General features: G+C 44.2%; 1 protein-coding gene across 1 annotated transcript in view; it reads left to right on the top strand.

Moving 5' to 3' along the window:
* LOC121552324 (5'-nucleotidase domain-containing protein 1) overlaps positions 1-17,597 on the top strand; it is a 96,138-nt gene that overhangs the window by 64,212 nt on the left and 14,329 nt on the right. The window contains exon 7 of the mRNA XM_041865141.2: positions 7,884-8,058. Coding sequence (XP_041721075.2) covers positions 7,884-8,058 — 175 coding nt within the window. The remainder of the gene's footprint in view (positions 1-7,883; positions 8,059-17,597) is intronic.

Genomic DNA, 17,597 nt, shown 5'->3' with positions numbered 1-17,597 from the left:
TGTGAGGAAAAACACTGGAGGAAACGGCTGGGCTGGAGATCACAGCCAGATAGATGTTTATTTCATAAAACTACGGATATTTAACAGAGAGAAACAAAGTTAATCAGTTTTGCCTAATGTTTAGGTTATGTAACCTTTCAAAAGGACACATTTCATCACACTGGGGAGTTTGTTGTGAGACTGATGGGTGCTTTTCTGTATCCGTTTGTTTGTCATCCAATGCTGACCTCTGCTGTTAAAGTGATGCTAGAAAGGTTTTGTATAATTTCAGCCAGTAGTTTTGAAAGTAGTGCTCACAAGCCAAAACGGGTCCCGAATTCCAATTCATACAATATGTTACGAATTTGTAGATCCTTAAGATCCCGTTCAATCTGTTTAAGAATGCTAGCATGATGAATAACATGATGAATAAAGCTTCCAGTACAAATCTGTTAAAATAAAAATAACAACAATTACTTTGGCTTTACTAAATATATTATTTTCTGTGCAATGCATGGCTTGTCATTTTTGAAACATTCAAGAGTGTCTCGTCTCTTGTATCAGTCTCCCCTCTCTTCTGCTGGGGCCCGTGTAGCTCAGTTGATAGAGCATGGCGCTTGCAACGCCAGGGTTGTGGGTTCGATTCCCACGGGGGGCCAGTATGAATAAAATAAAAAAATAAAAAAATGTATGCACTCACTAACTGTAAGTCGCTCTGGATAAGAGCGTCTGCTAAATGACTAAAATGTAAAATGAGTATGAATAGGGTTGGTCTTGTTCTTGGTAAATGCAATGTTGCTTTTGTACCACATGATGGCAGCATACTCAAATATTTTACATCCTCTAGAAAGTCCTGTTTAGTTTGTGAAAGTAAAGGGTCCTTAATAGAGTGGAGTTTGAAAAAGGTTTATTTTCTTTAGTGTGTTGGAGCTGTAACAGATTTCCTTTAGCATGTCACCCTTATATGCATGTTGCATATGGAAACACTTGCAACTCCTACATAGTAGGCTATGTGAATGTGAGTCAATGTTTGTGTTTAGCCCTTTGCTAGCTACAGAAGACATTCACATTGCATACACGGCACGTTATATAGCTATTTATCATTTACACATGAGTCTCTGGTGTCTGGAGCTTGTGACCTGCTCAGGGGTGAAGTTTTCCCTAGGGAAAGATCTAGGATCAGCTTCCCTTCCCCCAATCCTAACCTTAATCATTAGTGGGGGAAATGCTAAACTGACCCAGGATCAGTGTCGAGGGGCAACTTCACCCTACTCCCATGCTATACAGCTAGCTAGATAGCTATTTATCATTTACCCATGCGACTTCAGGTGTCTGTAGCTTTATAACCTTTGGTGAGGTGAGGCCCTGGGCTGTTGCCTTGAGAGAGGGAGTTGAAAAGTAGAATAGAAGGGTGAGTGTCCTCTCCTCTCCCTGCTGTCTAGTATGTGCACTGTGATGCTCCCTCCCTGAGAGCTCCTCTCCTCTCCACCACTCTCTCTGTGCCAGGATAAACACCTGGCCTACCCTGGCCTGATGAATACACGCCACTCATCTGCACCCGGGATGTTTCCCAATGCCTTCTTTTCTCCTGCTCGTGAAAAAAAGCAGCGCCATATTGGTCACATTATTTTGCTCTGGGGCAAATACAACTCTACTAATTCCTGTTTTAATAGCTTGCAAATATGTCATTTAAAATGTGGTCTTTGTCTCCTGTGTATATGACAAGCCTATCAATTGCATTCCATTAGGGGTATGGTACTATGCAATATTTTCCCTGGTTTCCTCTTCAAAAAAAACAAAAAGTAGTAGAAAAGCGGGTGTTGCTGTATCAAATGACTCCCTCCCATTATAATGTGTTCAGATTGCTTTTGATGCTGCATTTTAGCAGGCTGTTTTCAGTATGGCAGGTCAAGTGGGATGTTTTGACTGCCTGTTCTTATAACAGAGATCAGAGCATTGTACCAAATTTAGCTCTGGGCCGATATCTTATATATCGGCTGGAGGTGCCTTGGATCAGCCAGTCGGTCTTTGAAGAACAGGCTGCCCGTACCGCTGTCTGAGTGGGGGTGGGACGTGACCCATACATCCCCCTTACCTCCTGCTGTTTCCTGTGACATAGCTCAGGGAGTGGGTGTCGCAGACAGTCTAATGCCTTTCCACTAATCAAAATAGTGCACTATATAAGGAATAGGGTGCCGTTTGTGTCTGGGGCTCATTATCCTCTAATGAAAACCATAGACTGGCTAAGAGCCTTCTAACTTCAAACAGACAGTCCACTGGGTTAGAAGGGGAGTTGTGCCTGTCTTCTGACCTGGCCTGCCAGGATGTCACACAGCCGTATTGAATAGTATTCATTCACTTGGTTAGGGCTGTCTGCCAGATGACATTTGTAATACTCCATCTGTACATGGAATATAGACAGAGCAGAATATCATCCTTGGCTTAGCTTACTGACTTACTCACAAGTTGTTAATGAGAAAATAGATGCTCTGTGTCCCATGAGGCTATACTTCTTTGATGGGGGGTTGAGTTGAGCAGAAGACACATTTATGTTTTGCAAATGGACAAAGTACACTACATGACCAAAGGTATGTGGACACCTGCTCGTCGAATATCTCATTCCAAAATCATGGGCATTAATATGGAGTTGGTCCCCCCTTTGCTGCTATATTGCTGCTAGATTAGGCCTGGCTCGCAGTCGGCGTTCCAATTCATCCCAAAGGTGTTTGATGGGGTTGAGGTAAGGGCTCTGTGCAGGCCAGTCAAGTTCTTCCACACCGATCTCGACAAACCGTTTTTGTATGGACCTCTCTTTGTGCATGGGGGCATTATCATGCTGAAACAGGAAAGGGCCTTCCCCAAACTGTTGCCACAAAATTGGATGAACAGAATCGTCTAGAATGTCATTGTATGCTGTAGCATCAACATTATCCTTCACTGGAACTAAGGGGCCTAGCCCCAACCATGAAAAACAGCCCCAGATCATTATTCCTCCTCTACTAAACTTTACAGTTGGCACTATGCATTGGGCCAGGTAGTGTTCTCCTGGCATCTGCCAAACCCAGATTTGTCCGTTGGACTTCCAGATGGTGAAGCGTGATTCATCACTCCAGAGAACGTGTTTCCACTGCTCCAAAGTCCTATGGCGCCGAGCTTTACACCACTCCAGCCGACGCTTGGCATTGCGCATGGTGATCTTAGGCTTGTGCGGCTGCTTGGCCATGGAAACCCATTTCATGAAGCTCCCGATGAACAGTTATTGTGCTGACGTTGCTTCCAGAGGCAGTTTGGAACTCGGTAGTGAATGTTGCAACCGAGGACAGACGATTTTTACACACTACACGCTTCAGCACTCGGCGGTCCCATTCTGTGAGCTTGTGTGGCCTTCCACTTCGCGGCTGAGCCGTTGTTGCTCCTAGAAGTTTCCACTTCACAATAACAGCACTTACAGTTGATCGGGGCAGCTCTAACAGGGCAGAAATTTGACGAACTGACTTGTTGGTAAGGTGGCATCCTATGACGGTGCCACGTTGGAAGTCACTGAGCTCTTCAGTAAGGCCATTCTACTGCCAATGTTTGTCTGTGGAGATTGCATGGCTGTGTGCTCGATTTTATACACCTGTCAGCAACTGAAATAGCCAAATCCACTAATTTGAAGGGGTGTCCACAAACGTTTGTGCATATACAGTGCATTCGGAAAGTATTCAGACCCCTTCACTTTTTCCACATTTTGTTACGTTACAGCTTTATTCTAAAATTGATTAAATCGTTTTTTTCCCTCATCAATCTACACACATTACCCTATAATGACAAAGCAAAAACAGTTTTTTTTTGTTGAAATATTTGCAAATTTATCAAATAAAAAAAATGGAAATATCACATTCACATAAGTATTCAGACCCTTTACTCAGTACTTTGTTGAAGCACCTATGGCAGCGATTACAGCCTCGATCCTTAATAATAATAATAATAATAATAAAAATAATAATAATAAGCCATTTAGCAGACGCTTTTATCCAAAGCGACTTACAATCATGCGTGCATAATTTTTATTTTTTTGTGTATGGGTGGTCCCGGGGATCGAACCCACTACCTTGGCATTACAAGCGCCGTGCTCTACCAGCTGAGCTACAAGCTTGGCACACCTGTATTTGGGGACTTTCTCCCATTCTTCTCTGCAGATCCTCTCTAGCTCTGTCAGGTTGGATGGGGAGTGTCGCTGCACAGCTATTTCCAGGTCTCTCCAGAGATGTTCGATCGGGTTCAAGTCCGGGCTCTGGCTGGGCTCCTCAAGGACATTCAGAGACTTGTCCTGAAGCCACTCCTGCGTTGTCTTGGCTGTGTGCTTAGGGTCGTTGTCCTGTTGGAAGGTGAACCTCCACCCCAGTCTGAGGTCCAGGGTGCTCTGGAGCAGGTTTTCATCAAGGATAAATCAAATCAAATTTTATTTGCCACATGCGCCGAATACAACAGGTGTAGACCTTACTGTGAAATGCTTACTTACAAGCCCTTAACCAACAATGCAGTTTTAAGAAAAATATGTGTTAAGTAAAAAATAACAAATAATTAAAGAGCAGCAGTAAAATGAAATACCAGTAGGGAGGCTATATACAGGGGGTACCTGTACAGAGTCAATGTGCGGGGGCACCAGTTAGTCGAGGTAATTGAGGTAATATGTATGTGGGTAGAGTTAAAGTGACTATGCATAGGTAATAAACAGAGTAGCAGCAGCGTAAAAGAGGGGGTGGGGGGGATAAAGCAAATTGTCCAGGTAGCCATGATTAGCTTTTCAGGAGTCTTATGGCTTGTGGGTAGAAGCTGTTAAGAAGACTTTTGGACCTAGACTTGGTGCTCCGGTACCGCTTGCCATGCGGTAGCAGAGAGAACGGTCTGACACCACCTGGTATAGAGGTCCTGGATGGCAGGAAGCTTGGCCCCAGTGATGTACTGGGCCGTACGCACTACCCTCTGTAGTGCCTTGCGGTCGGAGGCCGAGCAGTTGCCATACCAGTCGGTGATGCAACCAGTCAGGAAGCACTCGATGGTGCAGCTGTATAACTTTTTGACGATCTGAGGACCCATGCCAAATCTTTTCAGTCTCCTGAGGGGGAATAGGCTTTGTCGTGCCCTCTTCACGACTGTCTTGGTGTGTACCAGGTAGATATGGACACCAAGGAACTTGAAGCTCTCAACCTGTTCCACTACATCCCAGTTGATGAGAATGGGGGCGTGCTCGGTCCTCTTTTTTTCCCTGTAGTCCACAATCATCTCCTTTGTCTTGATCATGTTGAGGGAGAGGTTGTTATCCTGGCACCACACGGCCAGGTCTCTGACCTCCTCCCTATAGGCTGTCTCATCGTTGTTGGTGATCAGGCCCACCACTGTTGTGTCGTCGGGCGAACTTAATGATGGTATTGGAGTTGTGCCTGGCCATGCAGTCATGTGTGAACAGGGAGTACAGGAGGGGACTGAGCACGCACCCCTGAGGGGCCCCTGTGTTGAGGATCAGCGTGGCAGATGTGTTATTACCTACCCTTACCACCTGGGGGCGGCCCGTCAGGAAGGCCAGGATCCAGTTGCAGAGGGAGGTGTTTAGTCCCAGGGTCCTTAGCTTAGTCATGAGCTTTGAGGGCACTATGGTGTTGAACGCTGAGCTGTAGTCAATGAATAGCATTCTCACGTAGGTGTTCCTCTTGTCCAGGTGGGAAAGGGCAGTGTGGAGTGCAATAGAGATTGCATCATCTGTGGATCTGTTGGGGTGGTATGCAAATTGGAGTGGGTCTAGGGTTTCTGGGATAATGGTGTTGATGTGAGCCATGACCAGCCTTTCAAAGCACTTCATGGCTACAGACGTGAGTGCTACGGGTCGGTAGTCATTTAGTCAGGTTATCTTAGTGTTCTTGGGCACAGGGACTATGCTGGTCTTCTTGAAACATGTTGGTATTACAGACTCAGTCAGGGACATGTTGAAAATGTCAGTGAAGACACTTGCCAGTTGGTCAGCGCATGCTCGGAGTACACGTCCTGGTAATCCGTCTGGCCCTGCGGCCTTGTGAATGTTGACATGCTTAAAAGTCTTACTCACATCGGCTACGGAGAGCGTGATCACATAGTCATCCGGAAACAGCTGATGCTCTCATGCATGCTTCAGTGTTGCTTGCCTCGAAGCGAGCATAGAAGTGATTTAGCTCGTCTGGTAGGCTCGTGTCACTGGGCAGCTCGCGGCTGTGCTTCCCTTTGTAGTCCGTAATAGTTTGCAAGCCCTGCCACATCCGACAAGCGTTGGAGCCGGTGTAGTACGATTCAATCTTAGTCCTGTATTGACTCTTTGTCTGTTTGATGGTTAGTCGGAGGGCATAGCGGGATTTCTTATAAGCGTCCGGGTTATAGTCCTGCTACTTGAAAGTGGCAGCTCTACCCTTTAGCGCAGTGTGGATGTTGCCTGTAATCCATGGCTTCTGGTTGAGGTATGTAAATTACGTACGGTCACTGTGGGGACGACGTCATCGATGCACTTATTGATGAAGCCAATGACTGATGTGGTTTACTCCTCAATGCCATCGGAAGAATCCCGGAACATATTCCAGTCTGTGCTAGCAAAACAGTGCTGTAGCTTAGCATCTGCATCATCTGACCACTTCCTTATTAACCGAGTCACTGGTGCGTCCTGCTTTAGTTTTTGCTTTTAAGCAGGAATCAGGAGGATAGAGTTATGGTCAGATTTGCCAAATGGAGGGCGAGGGAGAGCTTTGTACGCGTCTCTGTGTGTGGAGTAAAGGTGGTCTAGAGTTGTTTTCCCTCTGGTTGCACATTTAACATGCTGGTAGAAATTAGGTAGAACGGATTTAAGTTTCCCTGCATTAAAGTCCCCGGCCACTAGGAGCGCTGCCTATGGATGAGCGTTTTCCTGTTTGCTTATGGCCTTATACATCTCATTGAGTGCAATCTTAGTGCCAGCATCGGTTTGTGGTGGTAAATAGACAGCTATAGACAGATCTCTCTGTACTTTGCTCCGTTCATCTTTCCCTCGATCCTGACTAGTCTCCCAGTCCCTGCTGCTGAAAGACATCCCCACAGCATGATGTTGCCACCACCATGCTTCACCGTAGGGATGGTGCAAGGTTTCCTCCAGATGTGACTCTTGGCATTCCTGGCCAAAGAGTTCAATCTTGGTTTCATCAGACCAGATAATCTTGTTTCTCATGGTCTGAGAGTCTTTAGGTGCCTTTTTGCAAACTCCAAGCAGGCTGTCATGTGCCTTTTACTGAGGAGTAGCTTCCGTCTGGCCACTCTACCATGAAGTTGTTGAAACCTGTTAAGTGTGATCAATGGAAACAGGATGCACCAGAGCTCAATTTCGAGTCTCAAAGCAAAGGTTCTGAATACTTATGTAAGTAAGGTATTTCTGTTTTTTCTTTTTAATACATTTGCTAAAAAAAAAAAAAACATGTTTTCACTTTGTCATTATGGGGTATTATGTGTAGATTAATGAGGATTTTAGAATAATGATGTAATGTAACAAAATGTGGAAAAAGTCAAGGGGTCTGAATACTTTCCGAATGCACTGTATATTGTATCTACAGGTGTAGCTAGGATCTTAATTTTAGCATTTTATCAAAGCAGGAAAATAATCCTGCAGCAACAGGAAATGTTAATTATTATGTGGACTATAATTAATGGACATTTTTTCTGGGGTTGATACATTTTTAGTTAGGGCAAATCAAGTCTGACATTTTAAAGTGTGAACCTTTTTTTAACCTTGAATACACTACAAGTTTGCATTTCCTGCTGTGCATATTAAGATCCTACATCTGTATTCTACATCTCAAGTACTAGCTACTATTTAAGTTATTGCATGTGCATCTCTACGTTTAGTAATGGGTGTTTGTTTGTCTGCCCCTCAGAGGATGCCGGGTGGTACTTCCCCAGTGTGAAGAGGGACCCTGGTCGTTACCTGCAGCCCTGCTCTGAGTCCGTCAAGACCTGGCTGAGGAGCATGAAGAGTGCAGGGAAGGTCCTCCTGCTCATCACCAGCTCCCACAGTGACTACTGCAGGCTCATCTGTGACCACATCCTGGGGTGAGTTAGTAGTGCACTATATGTCATTTGGGACGCACTCCATAAAACACACCTCACTGGGGCCAGGCACTAACCATATTGGTTTAGCCCCAGTATGTGAGATGGGAGAGCAGAACCAGTCGGGCTGAAGTTAATACTTATTTTATGGTTTTATGATGAGCCCCTAATGCAGGGCTACTTAACTCCAGTCCTGGGGGGTTGAAACACTTCTGGTTTTCATCCTCTCCTTCTAATAAGGGACCATTTTAGACCTGGGACACCAGGTGAGTGCAATTAACTACCAGGTAGAAGCACAAACCAGAAGTCTTTCGAGCCTCCAGGACCAGAGTTGAATAGCCCTACCCTACTGGTTTCAGCCATACTGGCTCATCTCTCCCAACCCACATTCCACACAGCTCTCACATGCCATTACCCCTCATTCCTTCAGTCACCAGCAAATGTGCTGACCAGCTGGCAAGTGTCTTCACTGACATTTTCAACCTCTCCCTGACCGAGTCTGTAATACCTACATGTTTCAAGCAGACCACCATAGTGCCTAAGAATGCCAAGGCAACCTGTCTAAATGACTACCGCCCCGTAGCACCTCACATATGTAGCCATGAAATGCTTTGAAAGGCTGGTCATGGCTCACATCAACGCCGTCATCCCAGACAGCCTGGACCCACTCCAATTCGCATACCACCCCAACAGATCCAGAGATTACGCAATGTCTGTTGCACTCCACACTGCCCTCTCCCACCTGGACTAGAGAAACACCTACGTGAGAATGCTTTTCTTTGACTGTAGCTCAGCATTCAACACCATAGTGCCCTCCAAGCTCATCACTAAGCTCAGCACACCCTCTCAACACTGTGCATTGTCAGCTCTCATTCCCACTCAGCCCAGCAGAAATATAACAGCACATTAGACTAGACTAGAGTGAACCTTACTATGGCTGAGCCTGCCTTTATGTAGTGGTGCTGTTTGTCCTAGCAGACTCTCCATATTAGCCAGCTGCAGCTGTGGGCTGACCTAGACCAGTGGACTGGACTGTCAGTATCACTGGTGCCTCTCGCTCTCTCTCTGCAGTGTACACTATGTGGTCTAGGGTTATTATTCTAGCCTAAAACCTCTTACACATTTGGTCAGGCAGCAAGGGGAAGTCTAGCGGAGAGCAGACTGGTGCTTTGGCTGGTCTGGCTGGTGGCGAAGTGTGTTTAATATAATGTCTTAGTGAAGTGTCTCTGCCCATTATCTAAACAGACACAATCACACATCACCAGTATTACTTCACAGTGGAGAACTTGGTCATGAGGTTTAATCAAACCAAGGCCATAGCCTAGCTACAGTAACGTTTGATGCCCATCTGGTAAGTAACCAACCACACATCCAGATATATTCTTCTGTCCCACTCTCCTAGTATAGCTGACTGTTATAATGGAGAGTCAGACTTAGGGGAGAGGGGCTGAAAGTGAACTGTTTGTTCTGGATGCCTGCTAGGTCTTCAGGGACCTCTGTGGCCCAGGCTTTCCCCACAGCCATTTCCTGTAAAATAGCCTGGCCTGGCTGAGTCTGTTGTTCCTCTCCCTCTCCCCCTTCTCTCCCCCACTGTTTCATTGACCTCCCCCTCCTCGCGACCTTTAACCCTTCAGCATGTGTCACCGCATAAGGAGCCGCCATGTCCAGTGGAAGCCCGACTGTGTGTGTAATATAGTGTGTTCAGAGCTCCAGTTTACAACGCCTGAGGACGTCAGATTTATGTTGCGATAACTGAAGCCAGGAAATGGTCTTGTCCGTGTGGTGGCTCGGGGATAAGCTTTGCTTTGTTCTGCTGTACGGGCTGGCCTGCATGTGAACCTCCTCTATGTTGTGTGCTGATGTGGTGCAGAGTCAGGATTTGGCATTAGCAGCATAAGTCCATGGACCCATCCTGCCTGGTGTCAACAGTACAGGCTGGTGGCGGTGGTGTACTGTTGTGGGGAACGTTTTCCTGCCACACGTTAGATCCCTTGTTACCAATTGAGCAACAAAGGTTTCCGACACCTTGTAAAATCCATTCCCCAAAGAATTCAGGCTGTTCTGGAGGCAAAGGGGGGTCCAACCCGGTACTAGATGAGTGTACCTAATAAACTGTGTGTGTTTGCTCTGACTAGTTTTTAGACCTCCCTGTAATACTTTTTGCTGGCTATAAAGGGATGTAGCTACAGTGCATTCGGAAAGTATTCAGACCCCTTGACTTTTTCCACATTTTGTTACGTTACAGCCTAATTCTAAAATTGATTACATAAAAATAAAAATAAATCATCAATTTACACACAATACCCCATAATGACAAAGTGAAAAAATGTTTTTAGAAATTGTAGCAAATGTATTACAAATAAAAAAGACACCTTATTTACGTAAGTATTCAGACCCTTTGCTATGAGATTCAAAATTAAGCTCAGGTTCATCCTGTTTCCATTGATCATCCTTGAGATGTTTCTACAACTTGATTGGAGTCCACCTGTGGTACATTTAATTGTTTGGACATGATTTGGAAAGGCTCACACCTGTCTCATTAAGGTCCCACAGTTGACAGTGCATGTCATAGCAAAGCCATGAGGTCGAAGGAATTGTCCGTAGAGCTCCGAGACAGGATTGTGTCGAGTCACAGATCTGGGCAAGGGTACCAAAACGTTTCTGCAGCATTGAAGGTCACCAAGAACACAGTGGCCTCCATCATCAAATGGAAGAAGTTTGGAAGCACCAAGACACTTCCTAGAGCTGGCCACCCGGCCAAACTGAGCAATTGGGGGAGCAGGGCCTTGGTCAGGGAGGTGAATTATTTTTTGGGGGTCATTATGGGGTATTGTGTTTATATTGATGAGGGGTACACATTTTTTAAAATCCATTTTAGAATAAGGCTGTAATGTAACAAAATGTGGAAAAAGTCAAGGGGTCTGAATACCTTCCGAATGCACTGTATAATGTTATGTCAGGAATATGTTTGACTAGCTCCTAAGGCTGTATAACGTGGATGTACACCAATGGAGGCTCCTCAGAGGAGGAAGGGGAGGACCATCTTCCTCAGTGAATTTCATAAAAATTAAAATAGTGGAACATTAAAAAAGTTATATTTTTTAGATATATTTACGTCACCAAATAATTGATTAAAGCACACTGTTTTGCAATGAAGGTATACAGTAGCCTCAGCAGCATTCTGTAGGGTAGCACCATGGTGTAGCCAGAGGACAGCTAGCTTCTGTCCTCGTATGGGTACATTGACTTCAATACAAAACCTAGGAGGCTCATGGTTCTCACCACCCTTCCATAGACTTACACAGTAATTATGACAACTTCCGGAGGATGTCCTCCAACCTATCAGAGCTCTTGCAGCATGAACTGACATGTTGTCCACCCAATGAAAGGATCAGAGAATGAATCTAGTACTGAAAGCATAAGCTACAGCTAACTAGCACTGCAGTGCATAAAATGTGGTGAGTAGTTGACTCAAAGAGATAGATAAACAATAGTTGAACAGTTGAGAAAATTGAGTTTCTTCCAAAATTAAGGAGAAGCAAGAGACAGAGAGCTATATTTCGTAGTATGTATTTGATTTACACAACATGCCTACCACTTTGAAGATGCAAAATATGTTTTATTGTGAAACAAGCAATTACAGCTGCAAGTCTCTTGGGGTATGTCTCTATAAGCTTGGCACATCTAGCCACTGGGATTTTTGCCCATTCTTCAAGGCAAAACTGCTCCAGCTCCTTCAAGTTGGATTGGTTCCGCTGGTGTACAGCAATCTTTAAGTCATACCACAGATTTTCAATTGGATTGAGGTCTGGGCTTTGACTAGGCCATTCCAAGACATTTAAATGTTTCCCCTTAAACATTTTTACATTTTAGTCATTTAGCAGACGCTCTTATCCAGAGCAACTTACAGGAGCAATTAGGGTTAAGTGCCTTGCTTAAGGGCACATCGACAGATTTTTTCACCTAGTCGGCTCTGTGATTAGAACCAGCGACATTTCGGTTACTGGCACAACGCTCTTACCCACTAAGCTACCTGCCGCCCACCACTCGAGTGTTGCTTTAGCAGGATGCTTAGGGTCATTGTCGTGCTGGAAGGTGAACCTCCGTCCCAGTCTCAAATCTCTGGAAGACTGAAACAGGTTTCCCTCAAGAATTTCCTTGTATTTAGCGCCATCCATCATTCCTTCAATTCTGACCAGTTTCCCAGTCCCTGCCGATGAAAAACCTCCCCACAACATGATGCTGCCACCGCCATGCTTCACTGTGGGGATGGTGTTCTCGGGGTGATGAGAGGTGTTGGGTTTGCGCCAGACATAGCATTTTCCTTGATGGCCAAAAAGCTAAATTTTAGTCTCATCTGACCAGAGTACCTTCTTCCATATGTTTGAGGAGTCTCCCACATGCCTTTTGGTGAACACCAAACATGTTTGCTTATTTTTTTCTTTAAGCAATGGCTTTATTCTGGCCACTCTTCCATAAAGCCCAGCTCTGTGGAGTGTACGGCTTAAAGTGGTCCTATGGAGAGATACAGCTTTGCAGCTCCTTCAGGGTTATCTTTGGTCTCTTTGTTGCCTCTCTGATTAATTCCCTCCTTGCCTGGTCTGTGAGTTTTGGTGGGCGGCCCGCTCTTGGCAGGTTTTTTTGTGGTGCCATATTCTTTCAATTTTTTAAATAATGGATTTAATCGTGCTCCGTGGGATGTTCAAAGTTTCTGATATTTTTTTATAACCCAACCCTGATCTGTACTTCTCCACAACTTTGTCCCTGACCTGTTTGGAGAGCTCCTTGATCTTCATGGTGCCGCTTGCTTGGTGGTGCCCCTTGCTTAGTGGTGTTGCCGACTCTGGGGCCTTTCAGAACAGGTGTATATATACTGAGATCATGTGACAGATCATGTGACACTTAGATTGCACAAAGGTGGACTTTATTTAACTAATTATGTGACTTCTGATGGTAATTGGTTGCACCGGATCTTATTTAGGGGCTTCTTAGCAAAGGGGGTGAATACAGATGCACGCACCACTTTTCCATTATTAAGTTTTTGGAATTTCACTTCACCAATTTGGACTATTTTGTGTAGGTCAGTTACATGAAATCCAAATAAAAATCCATTTAAATGACAGGTTGTAATGCAACAAAATAGGAAAAACGCCAAGGGGGATGAATACTTTTGCAAGGCAAGTCAAAAGTTTGGACACACCTACTCATTCATGGGTTTTTCTTTATTTTTAGTATTTTCTACATTGTAGAATAATAGTAAAGACATCAAAACTTTGAAATTACACATATGGAATGATATAGTAAACAAATCTAAATATATTTTAGATTTTAGATTCTTCAAAGTAGCCACCCCTTGCCTTGATGACAGCTTTCCAACATCTGAATGATGGGTGGAAGTGTTGTGGTCAGATGAGACCAAAATGGAACTCTTTGGCATCAACTCAACTCGTCGTGTTTGGAGGAGGAGGAATGCTGCCTATGACCCCAAGAACACCATCCCCACCGTCAAACATGGAGGTGGAAACATTATGCTTTGGAGGTGTTTTTCTGCTAAGCGGACAGGACAACTTCACCGCATCAAAGGGACGATGGACGGGGCCATGTACCATCAAATCTACTTTGTGCATGACACAAGTAATTTTTCCAACAATAGTTTACAGACAGATTATTTCACTTATAATTCACTGTATCACAATTCCAGTGGGTCAGAAGTTTACATACACTAAGTTGACTGTGCCTTTAAACAGCTTGGAAAATTCCAGAAAATGTCATGGCTTTAGAAGCTTCTGATAGGCTAATTGACATCATTTGAGTCAATTGGAGGTGTACCTGTGGATGTATTTCAAGGCCTACCTTCAAATTCAGTGCCTCTTTGCTTGACATCATGGGAAAATCAAAAGAAATCAGCCAAGACCTCAGAAAAAACATTGTAGACCACCACAAGTCTGGTTCATCCTTGGGAGCAATTTCCAAACGCCTGAAGGTACCACGTTCATCTGTACAAACAATAGTGCGCAAGTATAAACACCATGGGACCACGCAGCTGTAATACCGCTCAGGAAGGAGACGGGTTCTGTCTCCTAGAGATGAACGTACTTTGGTGTGAAAAGTGCAAATCAATCCCAGAACAACAACAAAGGACCTTGTGAAGATGCTGGAGGAAACAGGTACAAAGTATCTATATCCACAGTAAAACAAGTCCTATATCGACATAACCTGAAAGGCCGCTCAGCAAGGAAGAAGCCACCGCTCCAAAACCGCCATAAAAAAGCCAGACTACGGTTTGCTACTGCACATGGGGACAAAGATCGTACTTTTTTGAAAAATGTCCTCTGGTCTGATGAAACAAAAATAGAATCTGCAAACCGCTTGCCCACACGACGCCATACAAGTGTTATGCCAAATTCTCTAAAACAACGTTGGAGGCAGCTTATGGTAGGGAAATTAGCATTACATTCTCTGGCAATAGCTTTGGTGGACATTCCTGCAGTCAGCATGCCAATTGCTCGCTCCCTCAAAACTTGAGAAATCTGTGGCATTGTATTGTGTGACAAAACGGCACAATTTAGAGTGACCTTTTATTGTCCGCAGCACAAGGGTCACCTGTGTAACGATAGTGCTGTTTAATCAGCTTCTTGATATGACACACCTGTCAGGTGGATGGATTTTCTTTGCAAATGAGAAATGCTCACTAACAGGGATGTAAACAAATGTGTGCACAACATTCGAGAGAAATATGTATTTTGTGCATATGGACAATTTCTGGGATCTTTTACTTAAGCTCATGAAATATGGGACCAACACTTTTACATATTGCGTTTATATTTTTGTTCGGTGTGTGTGTGTGTATATATATATACTACTTTCATTTACTTAGCTAGCAAATACAGCTAGCTAATTTAGCCTACTCAAAAACCCGGTTCAAACAGAGAGGGATGCTATGTTTGCTAGCTATGGCTATCCAACACTGGAACTATTCCAAGCTTTTGGTTTTATTAATTTATTTATACTGGGGGCCGATGGTGTAACTGCTAAACTGCTTGCTGTACACTGTACTGCATGATTGTAGCGGGTTTACTAACGTGTTAGTTCTAGTAGATGTGTTTGCTATGACGTTAAGATGGTGACAACGATGTAGGCTGTGTGTAGTGGTTAGGGTACGGTATGAAAGTTTGGTTTGGAAAGGTTTTTTCGCCTGGTCACAGACAGTTGTTGTATTGTGCACTGAAGTCCACAATTGAAGGGAAAAGGTGAGAGGAGGAGAGAGCGTAGATGCGAGAAGGAATTATATACATACAACGAGCAAAGTGATCATGTGGTTTATATGTGGCTGCTAGTTCTGTGTTTGCCTGTGATCAGGGGTGTATTCTTTCCGGCGATTCTGTTTAAAAACGTTTCTTAAACCGAAGGAAACTGAACAAAATAGGGATAAACATACTTGAATTTGTCCAATAGAAACTCTTGTTTGCAACTGTTGGACTAATGATTACAACCTACAGTGTGGGGAAAAAGTATTTGATCCCCTGCTGATTTTGTACGTTTGCCCACTGACAAAGAAATGATCAGTCTATAATTTTAATGGTAGGTTTATTTGAACAGTGAGAGACAGAATAACAACAAAGAAATCCAGAAAAACGGATGTCAAAAATGTTAGAAATGGATTTGAATTTTAATGAGGGAGATAAGTATTTTACCCCTCTGCAAAACATGACTTGGTACTTGGTGGCAAAACCCTTGTTGGCAATCACAGAGGTCAGATGTTTCTTGTAGTTGGCCATCAGGTTTGCACACATCTCAGGAGGGATTTTGTCCCACTCCTCTTTGCAGATCTTCTCCAAGTCATTAATGTTTCGAGGCTGATGTTTGGAAACTCGAACCTTCAGCTCCCTCCACATATTTTCTATGGGATTAAGGTCTGAAGACTGGCTAAGCCACTCCAGGACCTTAATGTGCTTCTTCTGGCTAAGCCACTCCTTTGTTGCCTTGGCCGTGTGTTTTGGGTCATTGTCATGCTGGAATACCCATCCACGACCCATTTTCAATGCCCTGCCTAAGGGAAGGAGGTTCTCACCCAAGATTTGATGGTACATGTCCATCGTCCCTTTGATGCGGTGAACTTGTCCTGTCCCCTTAGCAGAAAAACACCCCCAAAGCATAATGTTTCCACCTCCATGTTTGACGGTGGGGATGGTGTTCTTGGGGTCATAGGCAGCATTCCTCCTCCTCCAAACACGGCGAGTTGAGTTGATGCCAAAGAGCTCGATTTTGGTCTCATCTGACCACAACACTTTCACCCAGTTCTCCTCTGAATCATTCAGATGTTCATTGGCAAACTTCAGACGGGCCTGTATATGTGCTTTCTTGAGCAGGGGGACCTTGTGGGCGCTGCAGGATTTCAGTCCTTCACGGCGTAGTGTGTTACCAATTGTTTTCTTGGTGACTATGGTCCCAGCTGCCTTGAGATAATTGACAAGATCCTCCCGTGTAGTTCTGGGCTGATACCTCACCGTTCTCATGATCATTGCAACTCCACGAGGTGAGATCTTGCATGGAGCCCCAGGCTGAGGGAGATTGACAGTTATTTTGTGTTTCTTCCATTTGCGAATAATCGCACCAACTGTTGTCACCTTCTCACCAAGCTGCTTGGTGATGGGCTTGTAGCCCATTCCAGCCTTGTGTAGGTCTACAATCTCTTTCCCTGACATCCTTGGAGAGCTCTTTGGTCTTGGCCATGGTGGAGAGTTTGGAATCTGATTGATTGATTGCTTCTGTGGACAGGTGTCTTTTATACAGGTAACAAGCTGAGATTAGGAGCACTCCCTTTAAGAGTGGAGCACTCCCTTTAAGAGTGTGCTCCTAATCGCAGCTCGTTACCTGTATAAAATACACATGGGAGCCAGAAATCTTTCTGATTGAGAGGGGGTCAAATACTTATTTCCCTCATTAAAATGCAAATCAATTTATAACATTTTTGACATGCGTTTTTCTGGATTTTTTTGTTGTTATTCTGTCTCTCACTGTTCAAATAAACCTACCATTAAAATTATAGACTGATCATTTCTTTGTCAGTGGGCAAACGTACAAAATCAGGAGGGGATCAAATACTTTTTTCCCTCACTGTAGATCGGCTAGGCGGTATTGAATGCGTCACTATCTGTCACCTTGATAACTCTAATTTCTCTCGACCTGTGAACCTATGTTGTAAACTTTAATTCGTAGTCTAGGTTGTTGCAACCTCATGATGGGTATAGGGAACATTTGTGTATCATTTAGTAGCCCAAAAATATCAATGTTACATTGAGCAAGGTGAATGGAATATGAATGACGGTCATCCAATATGCTGTAATAGAAATAAGCCCATGCTCATAAAAAAAATAAAAATTGTCCTCCCTCATCTTAAAGGGCACCGACCGCCACTGATGTACACTCCCTTCCATATGTATTTGGACAGTGAAGCTAACATTTTAAAATGTGGCTCTATACTCCATCATTTTGGATTTGAGATCATATGTTTAATATGAGGCGACAGTACAGAATGTCAC

The sequence above is a fragment of the Coregonus clupeaformis genome, chromosome 36 (assembly GCF_020615455.1).
Source record: "Coregonus clupeaformis isolate EN_2021a chromosome 36, ASM2061545v1, whole genome shotgun sequence".
NCBI classification, from domain to species: Eukaryota; Metazoa; Chordata; class Actinopteri; order Salmoniformes; family Salmonidae; genus Coregonus; species Coregonus clupeaformis.
The sequence above is the reverse complement of the archived record's forward strand: the minus strand, read 5'-3'. Positions and strand labels throughout refer to the sequence as shown.